The sequence below is a fragment of the Belonocnema kinseyi genome, chromosome 6 (genome assembly GCF_010883055.1).
Source record: "Belonocnema kinseyi isolate 2016_QV_RU_SX_M_011 chromosome 6, B_treatae_v1, whole genome shotgun sequence".
NCBI lineage: Eukaryota > Metazoa > Arthropoda > Insecta > Hymenoptera > Cynipidae > Belonocnema > Belonocnema kinseyi.
Genome location: NC_046662.1, coordinates 138,318,707 through 138,330,518, shown reverse-complemented (window position 1 = coordinate 138,330,518; position 11,812 = coordinate 138,318,707). Strand labels below are relative to the sequence as shown.

The 11,812-nt window shown below is 38.1% G+C and overlaps 1 protein-coding gene across 1 annotated transcript in view; it reads left to right on the top strand.

The window, feature by feature from the left end:
- LOC117174757 (cyclin-dependent-like kinase 5) overlaps nucleotides 1-9,702 on the top strand; it is a 125,496-nt gene extending 115,794 nt beyond the window's left edge. Inside the window, exon 7 of the mRNA XM_033364105.1 lies at nucleotides 9,543-9,702. Coding sequence (XP_033219996.1) covers nucleotides 9,543-9,647 — 105 coding nt within the window. The 3' untranslated portion in view covers nucleotides 9,648-9,702. The remainder of the gene's footprint in view (nucleotides 1-9,542) is intronic.
- The last annotated feature ends 2,110 nt before the right edge of the window (nucleotides 9,703-11,812 follow it).

Genomic DNA, 11,812 nt, shown 5'->3' with positions numbered 1-11,812 from the left:
AGCTGGGGGAGCCAATGAAAATGGATTCAATGCGATGGATCGGCGGGATCTCGTGACCTTTGGGTGGACGGAGCAACTGAATCACGAGTTGCTAGACTGCTATGATGCGAGTGTGGCCCGTAAACGGGGTTACATGGCACGGCTGCATGCTCTGTGGTGCGAGAAACACTCTGAGCTATCGCACTTTTCGCAGCAACGTCTGCGAAACCATGCTGAACTACTCCGTAAAAGGGGCTATGTAAGCGGAACGCCTACTCTACCACAGCTAGAACAAGCCGGCAACAAAGAAAGAGAGGTGACACTAACACCAACCGCGGGAAGGCATAGTATTTTCTTATCATAAATCACAAATATAGCATTGGAGCTTACACTTTCGTGAAATTTCAGACAAGAAGCAAATTCATAAACTATTTATTTTAACAGCTACTTGCTAATTTCTCTTAAAACTATATGTATTATAATGAAATGAGTACACTCTTTTGCGTAATACTTTCTGATAATAGAAACACAAAATTAGAATATGCAATATTATATAATCATTATTCTCATCGCCATCAACGGCCCTCGCCATATTTCAAGCTTTCTTCGTTCAGCATGTACTGAAACATTCTTGATTTGAAGCATGCAACTGTTTCCGCCTATACCTTATCAGGTAACATCGCTGATACCACAAATGATTTCTGGGACGTTAAAGCACGGCTATACGGGGTCCATAATCACTCAATTTGGTGGACCACTTTATCAGTAACCACAGCCCTGCTTGCAAAATTCTTCATACAAGTAATTAGGTTTTTGTGCTTTTAGTGTTACATTAGTTAACACATGAACGAAGTAAAACCGTCTATTCCTTACAGTAAGTCATCCTAACCAACTGACTTCTAAGCTCAACAGTTAAGGCCTTTTTGTTTAACTGCAATTGCTTCAGTATGATATACACTCTTCTACAGATATTGATCACCTGCACATTCCGCAACATTGTACTCGTGATAATTACTCCCAGTTTTTGAGCGTCATGAACTAAGGGAATAATCACGTCGTTTACCTTGACGGGAGAAAAAGTGTCATTATCCAAGCTATTAATATACCGATAACTTATAATCACTAAAGCATTACTTTTCTTAAAATTTAGAGTAAGTTTGTTTGAAGAGATTTTTCATTGGCATTAGGGTCTTATGAAAATACTTAATTATAAAACATCTGTTTCTTAAAAGGTTAGATTAGCAAAGGTTTCCACCACCGATAGGGGTCCTCCTCAGTCCCAGATATAAGATTTAAACAAGTTTTATATACATCTATATAATAGATAAAAGTTTGAGATGAAATGAATGGAAAGAAACAAAAAATTAACCGATTGAAATTTTTTTATAAAACAGAATTTCTGTTAATATAAAAAGGATAGCTTTCGACATAAAAATAGAGACATCCGCTCCGTTTCAAATCACGAAGAAAACTGAAAAAGCATTCACAGAGGTCTTCCAATTTTACAACTTACGGGATTCAAAGGAGCAGTACTTTAATTTTTAAAAGGGCTGTGGCCGTAATTCTACCTGAAAATTGAGAGGACCGATTGCCGGTTCTTTTTAAGGGGCGAGAATCGTAGTGACCACGTGCCCTCAAAATTTGTTCCGTTTTACAACAGGGTAGTATATTTTGGAATGTTTTTCCACGTCAGTTCTTAATTGAAAGCATTCTCATTACCAGCAATATGGCACATTTTCAACATCAGACGTTTGCGATAGTGACATTCATTCGCAAGAATTTTCGCGTTATTAAAATCGAAAAAATGATCTTTCTCAATACTATGCGTAGTGAGCATTGTCTGTTTGTTAGGGACCTTATTTATATCTTTCTTATGTTCTTTAAGCCTTACTCCTAACGGACGTTTTCCGGAAGAGATACTAATATCTCGTCGACATAACCGACATACAACGGTATTTCAAAACCTATTTTCGGTAAAATACCCGTTTCCAGTTCGTCCATAACTAAATCTTCTAAAAGCGGCGAAAGGAGAGAGCCCATTGGTAGTCCTCTTTTTTGAAAATATGTTTGTTTTTTGAAGTTAAAATCTGTACTATTTAGACATAATCGAAGTCCTTCCTGAAAATCTGTCCATGGAATTTTTTTTTTTCCCAAATGTGGTTCCACCTGCTACAACCGCCTTCGACTGCCTTTTCTTTCGACACTTTTGTAAAAAAGGAAACTACGTCTAATGACGCGAAGACCTGATTTTCTGGGATCCTGATATTCCTCATTTTTCTTCATTAAATCTAAGCTCTTAAGCACTCTCGATTTAGGAGTCAGTGGAATATCGCCTTAGCATCTTCATTGACTAGAGTAATTATTTCACTTACTCGATCTGGCGAGCACTGAATATAAAATTGCAGCCACTTGTACCCATTTGATTCCAATATGATCTTTCCTCACTCAATCCCATCACAGGTTGTTTTTGATCACAAAACTATGATTTTAGCTGTTTCGGAACAGAAATTGATACAAAAAGCACCATAATAGTAACCATTTACTCATTTATGTCCCACTCACATCACCTGAAACATTTACAAGCAAAGTCTGCGTGCTAAAACCGCGACTGTAACCAAACTGAATTGGATCTATTATATGCTTAGATTCAATATAGTCAATAATTTGTTCAGAAACTATCGGCTCTAATGCTTTTGATAGGCAGCATAATAAAGTTACAAGTCTATAATCTTTAGGACGTTGTGGTGATTTAACTTTATTTATAAGCCTAATGAGAAACTTCTTCCACTTTTGGGTAAAGACCGAAGTCCAAAGCGATAAATTAAAAAGGGCAATTTTATGTGGAAAAAGTACTGGAAGAGCCCTAGCAATAAAACTGATAGATAGAGTATGAGTATATTCGTATAATAATAAATATAATTCCAATTATCTTATGGTGGTGGAGTCTGCAGTTACCTTCTCTCATTAACTGAGCATACCTTAGGTTATCCGTAATCTCTGAATTCTCTCTTCATGGTAACACTTTAAGTATCTTGTGGTTTCTATCTGATCGGATGTAGCACAGTGAAATTAGTGATTCTTAAACTCAGAGAAAATCGGTAATGCGCCTGCTTGTAGTTGATGGCGTCAGCCCTATATTGTGCGGGGTAAGGTAAATTACGTCCCATCAGGCTTTACATCAAATTTTGTAACATTTTGGGATTTAACAGTGTGTCTAGTATTTTTTTTAACAAAAAAAAAAGTTATAATAATTAATGTTTATGCCTTGTTCATGCATATCTTGCGGGTTCATTTTCTAAATTCACTTAGTGATTTTCATACCAGTTAGTATTCATACCAGGATGCAGCTATAAAGAAATATTTTTTCAACAAATTATTTAAACTTTTTGGATTTTTCAAACAAACCAATTTTTTAAAATCCATCTTTGTTTTTGCTGATTATTTTCTTATATGTAGCTTACAATAACCTCTTAAAGGCATGTCAATATAAAAATGGCATCTCTCCTAGTTTTCAAGAAATACTTATGAACATAGGACTTGGCACGATATGCCGAGTGCCCTAGTGTTTTTAACACTAAAAAACGACTGAACATTGTGACGACTGATAAATTCTGGCAGGGAGACATGCGTGCTTAGGAGATCTCAATTAGAACCACAACACTTTAATTAATAAAATAAAGCCGTAAAAGCGCGGTCTTTATTATAAATAGATTAAAACCCCCGAGGAAATAGGCTCACAATCTCTGCACTTGAGATGAAAGTGGAAGAAGGCAGAGTTTAACGATTGGCCGATCGAGTGTGCTAGTCTTTGTCTTGAGAGTGATAACCTGAACTAGGCCATCCTTGCCAGGATGAAGCTGTAGAACCCGACCCATAGGCCATTGAGTAGGTGAAAAGTTCTCATGTCGAATGAGAAATCTCCATTCTGTATGGATGTCGATGAAGTAGTCCATTTGGGTCGAGGTTGAAGTCCTTTCAAATACTCAGCTGACAAGCGCTTCCAAAAATGATCACGCTTTTGCTGGATAAACTGCCAGAGAGTCAATAGAATTGGAGGAACGTCTGCAAGCGATGGTTTTGGAACTGCATTCAGTGGACCTCTAATGAGAAAATGTCCTGGTGTGAGGGCAGAAATGTCTGTTGGATCATCTGACTGAGCTGTGACCCAGCAAGAATGGTTACAGACCAGATCTGTAACCCTACTAGAACACAAAAGAACATGTTCTAGAACAGGTTAGTAACAGATCACGAACATGCGAGTAACTATGGCATCCCCGATACTCTATAACAATTCTGTAACAGTTCTAGAACGCTGTGACAACCTATCTGTAACATATCTAGAACGATTATAGAACTCAATTACAAATGTTTTATAACAAATTTTTAACATATCTAGATTGCGGTGACAACCGATCTGTAACAATTCTAGAACTTTGGTACGCTGCATCGTAAAAAATCTAGCAAAATTCTATAACAATTCTAGAACTGTTATATATCAAATATGGAACAGTGTTATCTACCCCTCACAGTAGTCCCGGGTTATTCCAGGGATAACCCGTCGGAACATCCTGCGAGGCGGAAATTTTGATATTCCCATGGATATATTTTGATCCGGGATAGCGCGTACGCAGTCCCGACAACAAAAATTATACGTCCGAGATGTCGACATTAGGGATATTCGCAAGGGTCAGCTCGACCATACTGTTAGCGAAGCAATCTTTGTTCCTAACTTGTTCTAGAAAATACTTGTAACAGGGTTCTAGATCTTAGATATAACACTGTTACGGCACAGTTCTAAAATAAACTTGAAACAAATATTATAGAGCGTCTGTGATCAGGATGTTCTAGAACAATTTTATAGCAACTGTTTCAGAACAGTGCTGTCGCATAGTTCGAGAACAGTTCTGTCACGATTTTGTCACAGTGTTCTAGAACACTGTCACCTTTTTGTTCTAGAACAGTTCGCTCACCATCTTGTAACAATTTTTATAGAAATCTGTTCCTTTTTTTGATCTGGATTCGTACCTTCGTCACTAGACAACGTTCGACAAAGACTACGACGAGAAGTGAAGCGAATATAAGCATTGGAAGGCTTCTACAGTGTAATCGGAAACCCACTCTAGGGGAACTGAGCGGGAGGCACAATAGACAAAAATACAAATCCAGGCTTCATGGGAATGGTGACCTCGTCCTTCTGGAGCTGCGAACATTGATAGGGCCAGCACAGTCTACCCCAGTGTCCATGAATGCTGGTTCAGGTGGAGTAATGTGGATGGAAGAGAGGTCACTTATCAGCTGTTGCTGAGTATTACCTATGTTTCTGACGCATAGAATGCACCGATGAATCAATGATCGTACCAAACTGCGACCTCGAAGAATCCAATAAGATTATCGTAACGTTCCAAGGGTATGTTGGACACCCCCACGAAGACAGCGAAGTTGACAGTTGCGGATGATAAGAGTTGTGAGAATAGACTAAGGAGGTAGAATCAGTGGATGCTTCTCATCATAAGTCAGAACAGATTACTTTAAGCGAAGATCATTCTAGGATAAATTAAGCTTCCAGAGTTACTGGATAAATATCTTTGCGACGATGATAACAGCTGCCAACCATCCTAGAGGATAAAATAATGGGGCTGACTGGCTCATTTTGAGTTCCTCGCCACAGAATAAGTTGCAGATCCTGATCGTCTTAGTGGACGATGATCTGTCGATAAATTTTTGCGACATCTGCAGGGATGTAGACGGACTTCATATGCTGAAGTTGATGGTATTCTTTCATGAGTTTGGCATACACTTCTGGAGGTGAACATCTCGTTTGAATTGCTATTCCATATGAAGTACCATGCGAAGAGATGCAGAATAGGAACATCCTAACAATGTGACGTCACTTTTGATGGGCACATACACGACGTATCTCCTATCTTTAGTCCTAGAGTGAGTCTTTTGGAAAAGTTTTTCACACTCTTCTTCCTCAGCTGTCCGGAAAGGTTTAGGAGGCCCGACTTTTGAATCCTCCCAAAATTTTTGAAGGCAAAAAAAAAGTTCTTCAATCTTGGAACAATTGAACATATTCACTGTAGATGAATCCAACGGCGAGGTATTGCCTGTAGGTCCACAGAGAATCCACTCGCATACGGAATTTTGAGCTAAAGGAGTGCTCGGGGAACCCTTTCGAAGACTTTGTTTAATTAATATTGCATAGACATCTACTCCTAAAATTAAATCAATCGGAACAGTTTCAATGAAGTACAGATCTGCTAATTGTAGACCAGTGAGATGAGGCCATCCCTCAAGACGTTGACTGATCCACGAGACGTTCCCAACTTACTTTCCCCAACTCCTAGGAGAACAACAGGTCCTCTGGTACGAGGGAGTTGGAGACTTCGAGCAAGGGGCTCAGAGATTATTGACACCTCTGAACCTTGATCAATAAATGCTGGAACACACTTTGTATGGCCAGATGATGTAGTCACATTGACCACTGCTGTTGTCAGAAAAACCAACGGTGATCTCTTGTGAGAAATCTGCATTACCGAAACCGCATGAGTAGACTGTGCTTGATGAGGCGTTAAAGACGTAGTTGATATAATCGAAGAATATTGCCCTGAGCTTGAAGTTGGGTCATGAAGTACCGTATGATGCATCGCCTGACAAATCTGACACAAGTTCTTTGAAGCACAATTCTGAAATAAAAGAGACCCTAAACAATTCGTACACAATTTTCTTTGAAAAATGAACTCTTTCTTTTGTGCTACAGACTGACTTTGAAACTGCGGAAACGACATTAAATAATTCCGTTCGCGGCAGAAAAAGCACTTCCTTTCCTGTGACTTCTTTGTAAGCTGCTCGTCAGATGCTTGTTCCTTCACTGGCTGCTCTGCAATTGCTTTGACGTTGGCTGTTGTAGAAGATGAGTACTTCATGAACTTTCCAAAACTTTTCTTTTGAAACTGAGATTTGGAAAATTGTTAAGACAAAGACTGAATAGTCTGATTTGCAGTAGAATCTAAAACTTCCAAGGTCCGAATCCTGGTTTGTAAGAATGTTTTCAATAGGTCAAAAGTTGGAAGATTCGTGAAATTTCCAAGGGAAGTTTCCCAATCACGGCGAGACTGGCGCTCTTATTTCTCTGCAGTAATATATACTAGCTATTATGACCGTTTGTCCACCGGCTCTTCCAAGGCAGATAAACCTTCGATGTTATCAACCATTGCATTATAAACTTCCTTTAGAGCACTCGAAGACTCAGCTTTCATTCGTTGAATTGAAAAATGCTCATCCAAATGAGAGTTGATAAGAACTCTTTTATTCTCAAAGCGCTTCGAAAGTAGGTCCCAGAAACGCTGATAATTGCCTTGAGTTATCGGAATTCGATGAAACAGATAAGCCGATTCTTCTATAAGACTGGATTTTAAGTGATGATGAAGTGGTGATGATGAATGATTTTAAATGATGAATGAACCAAAGATGTGAACAAATCTTTGAAATTTTCCCACTCCGTGTAATTCCCAGAAAATTTAGGCAATTCAATCTTTGGCATTGATCGATACGATAATCCAGCAATTTTGTGGAGCTGAATCATTCATGGACGTAGAAGCAAGGTCATTTGAGAGTTTTTCCAGTTCGTCCTTAAAGGCTCCCTTTGCGACTAGATATGCTTCTTCAGTAGTTGCATACAAATTGCTAGTAACATAAATGTTCGTGGCATTCTGATCGCGAACCTTTACTAACTCCCAATGAGCCTGAAAACGCGTTCAATTTTTCTCCAAGGACTCAAGTCTTGAGACCAAACTTCCTGCAGTGATCTATTTTAATTTTTGAATATTTTCAAAAGCAGTTTAGATCCGAAAGAAAACCTCGGTTTGCTCTAAAAAGTAACTAGAAATAGAAGTAAATTGAATCAAAACTGATAGTGTCATGTAAACAATTCGCCAATAAGAGAATTATTATTCTCGCTTAAGTTATCAACAAGTTCAAAAATTCCAAGTTCGTTGAATTAACGTTTAGAAGTCATTTCCAATCTTTAACTCTTGGAATTTCTTGCAAACCATAGAAAGACGGAGAAATCTTTATACAATTAAATAAAATCTAAAAGTTTGAATGATATTCGTAAAATAAATTAAAATTACACTCCCGAAATAATCTTCACTTTCTCAATTGTAATCGATGACAATGAAGTTTGAATGTTGTTGACTTACCAGACTCTGCATTATAAGCAATAATTAAGGTGGTATTGACAACCCAATGCTCACCGATCTTTCGAACCTGTGTAAAGGTTACGAATTCCATGGATATTTGCCTATTTGATGAAAGTATCTCAATAATAACTGTTTCAAAACGTTCACATTCATAATAATGTTTAAGTCACAATGCACTGATTCCACATTGCACATTCTGTCAAAAAGTCACAAGATACTAATTCAGTTCGAGTCTAACTAGCTTTGCCAGAATTTGTGCGAATAGTCCTCGCACAAGAACTGAATCAATGGATCAGAAGATGTGGCTCGATAGAACCAATGTTTTGAACACTAAAAAACGACTGAACATTGTCACTACTGATGAATTCTAGTAGGGAGACCTGTGAGATTAGGTCAAGTCAATTAGAACCACAGCACTTTAATTAATAAATAACGCCGTAAAAGCGCGGTTTTTAGTATAAACAGATTAAAACCTTGTATGTAAAACTGTATGAAATCAACAGAACCTTTTGCTTGGCGAACGCGGACTGACAAGGCGGGAAAAGAAAATTGGGAAACCGAGCAACAAGACTATGTGTAAGAGAAAGAGAGCCCGAAAACGATAAGACCGGCTTAGACATAAAGTTAGACATTATTCAATACGGAAATCAAATATAAGGACAAGTTCAAGAAATATTAATGTAACGAAGAACGCAAATAAAATAAAAAATTAGAATACAAATTTAAAAATTCATAAAAACAGTGAAATAATGTCCAATTCACAACATTTCGCCCGCTTTAGTCTCCGACAAAATAGACTCACAATCTCTGCACTTAAGACGAACGTGGAAGAAGGCACAATTTAACGATTGGCCGATCGAGTGTGCTAGTGTTTGTCTTGAGAGTGATAACCCGAACTAGACCATCCATGCCAGGATGAAGCTGTAGAACCCGACCCATAGGCCATTGAGCAGGTGGAAGGTTCTCATGTCGAATAAGAACTAAATCTCCAATCTGAATGGATGTCGATGAAGTAGTTCACTTGGATCCACTTCAGAGTGTAAACTCTGAAGTTTGTGTAGGCGAGTGTAATATTCCCCAAGCAACCAAATTAGTCAACATTCTTATCAGTTTAGTAGAATCCTAAATAATTCTCTTGAATTCTGTAGAATTATCTTGAATTGTTGAATTTTCTTGAAATCAAGTAGAACTCTCTTTATTTCAGTAGAATTTTCTTAAGTTTAGCAGAATCCTCTTGAATTCTGCATTTAATTCATTCCTTCAGAAAAATTACAAGTTTAAGACTCCGAATAATATTTTCAAATGTCCAATTATATTCTTTAATTTTCTTTATGCTTAATGATTGTTTTGTTTTGTTCGCAGAGATTATTGGTGTGTAACCCAGTACTTCGAATATCAGCAGAGGAAGCACTGATGCACTCTTACTTTAACGACTTAAGTCCTGTTATTAAGAATGATCGATGTTAATGAAATTTGATTGCTCAGCATAAATTTGGCTAAAGGTGTAACATCACGAACTTTTTATGTGATACGTTTATTCCCGTATCCGTTCAGTTACCGATAAATGGCGCTTAGTCTCTATTTTTAGTTAAAATGAATAATTTAATCAAGCAGTACTCCAATAAAAAGAGCTTAGCAGTCTGGAAGATTGACGGAGAGGTATTTCACAATTGACTCATCACGAGTCGCCTTGGAATTGACGCAGTCTCTTGTACTTTAAAACTAGATGCCGACTACTGACTGACTAAGTCCGCTACACGTTAGGTTAAGAATGTTTGTGTCAATGATACCTTAAGTGTGTTTGGTTACCCTAATTTTTCAGAAACATGGTGCGGTTAGATAGAAAAACCCTACAATTTGAATCATAATTTATCATTTGTATGAGTGAGGGTTGAAAAGAAATTGCATCCCGGTAATTTTTTTTACGGAACATTACTAATCCTAAAGAAAGGAGACACAAAAGTTTAATACCTGGAATTCGTTGTCTACCTCGTATCGAGCATCTCATTTTGTGTTTTTAATTTCTTTGGTTTAATTTTATTTTAAATTCAAATTTCTTATCTACCGGGACAATCGGTTTGAGTTTAGAGCGACGAATGACATGGCGCTTGCTTCCTTATGTTCATGCGTGACTCAGGACGCAGTGCGCATGTTTAATGAGAGGACGTGCAACGGCTACAGATTTGTTTGACATAAGACGCCGACAGATGCCCGGGATCTCCTAATTCTCCCAGTATTGAAGTTGAGTTGGGCTTGGAAGGCCCGCCACGTGTAATCAGTTTTCTGCTCGAATGTCCTTTACAATGCATGGGTGGCTTGCCACTCTCCCTCTCAGCTTGAGCAGTCTAGGAGCTAAAGTATGTAAGAAGCATCGAATTAATTATCGAATTATTATAATGAAATGGAACTCTGTGGCCTGACAAGTATCTGGCAAGTAAGCAAGCTAATCAGGCGAACCAAATTATTTTTTTAATTTAATATCATTCTAGTAAAATTTATTTTATTTGAAATGAGATGAAATGAATTAAATTTTAGTAATTGAAAGTTAACTTAGTATTCATCGAACAAACTCATGTAATAGCAGGTAAATACTACGAATTCGCAGACAGTCGAATAATACATTATGCGTTGCTGTAACAGACTATTTTTTTAAAGTTAATTGTTAATAATTTAATTATTGTGTGCGGGTTAATGAATGAACTCGCCACAATATATATTCTTGAACAATTTGTAGACTAAAAAACAAAAACTCACCAAATATGAGGGCAGTAAGATGTCGTAAGATCGATAAAATACTGTGACACGTTCTCTTGCTGTGGAAATTAATACTTCGTGCAAAAATAATATTTTAATAAAACGGAGAAATGCAGCGTCAGCAGATGTCAACAGCCGAATAGCGACACAAGTTTATAAGCTTTTTAATTACGCCCAACTCTGTCATCGGCGAAGCACTCGCGGGTGTCGTACTGTATCCCGAGACTCTCGATCTGATGATGGTCAACATAAATTTCGCACTTTAATTTGCCAAACAGAACAAATATATTCGGAGAATTGACATGTCCAATTCGTGAGGGCCGTGACCTTTCAGTTGTGATTTGTTGTGAGCTGAAAAAATTCATGTGCAAAATGCATCTAAAAAATTTATAAAAATCCGGCCTAGTTGGAGACAGCCCTTTCCTTTTATTTTTTCCCTAGGTTACCGAAGTTATTGTTAGAAGTTATCGAATTCTGTTTACCTCTGTTCTTCCGTTTGCTATACGCAACCCTTGACATGTCAAAGGGTGGTCCTAACGGGTTACTGGTACCCATGCAGAAGCTTGACGAGGCCTCCCACCGTTTATTAAAAAATAATGTGCAGGTTCCACCAGGCTAACGCTAACTAAAGCCTCACCCGCATATTATTCACGGAATTCTCAATTTCGACCCCAGGCTATTCTTCACACTATGGCGGCTGGCTGGAGAGTACGTGGCAACCACTCGTCGACTCATCCCCCCGGTCTCAACTAGAACTATCAGCCCACAAATGGACCATATATGTTGCTAAAAGTTTTCGAAGGAGAAAGTCTTAGTAAGAATTCAGACCTCACGGTCCCGAGGACAAGTTTGAGTGGCCCCGCAGACTTCCCCAGAAT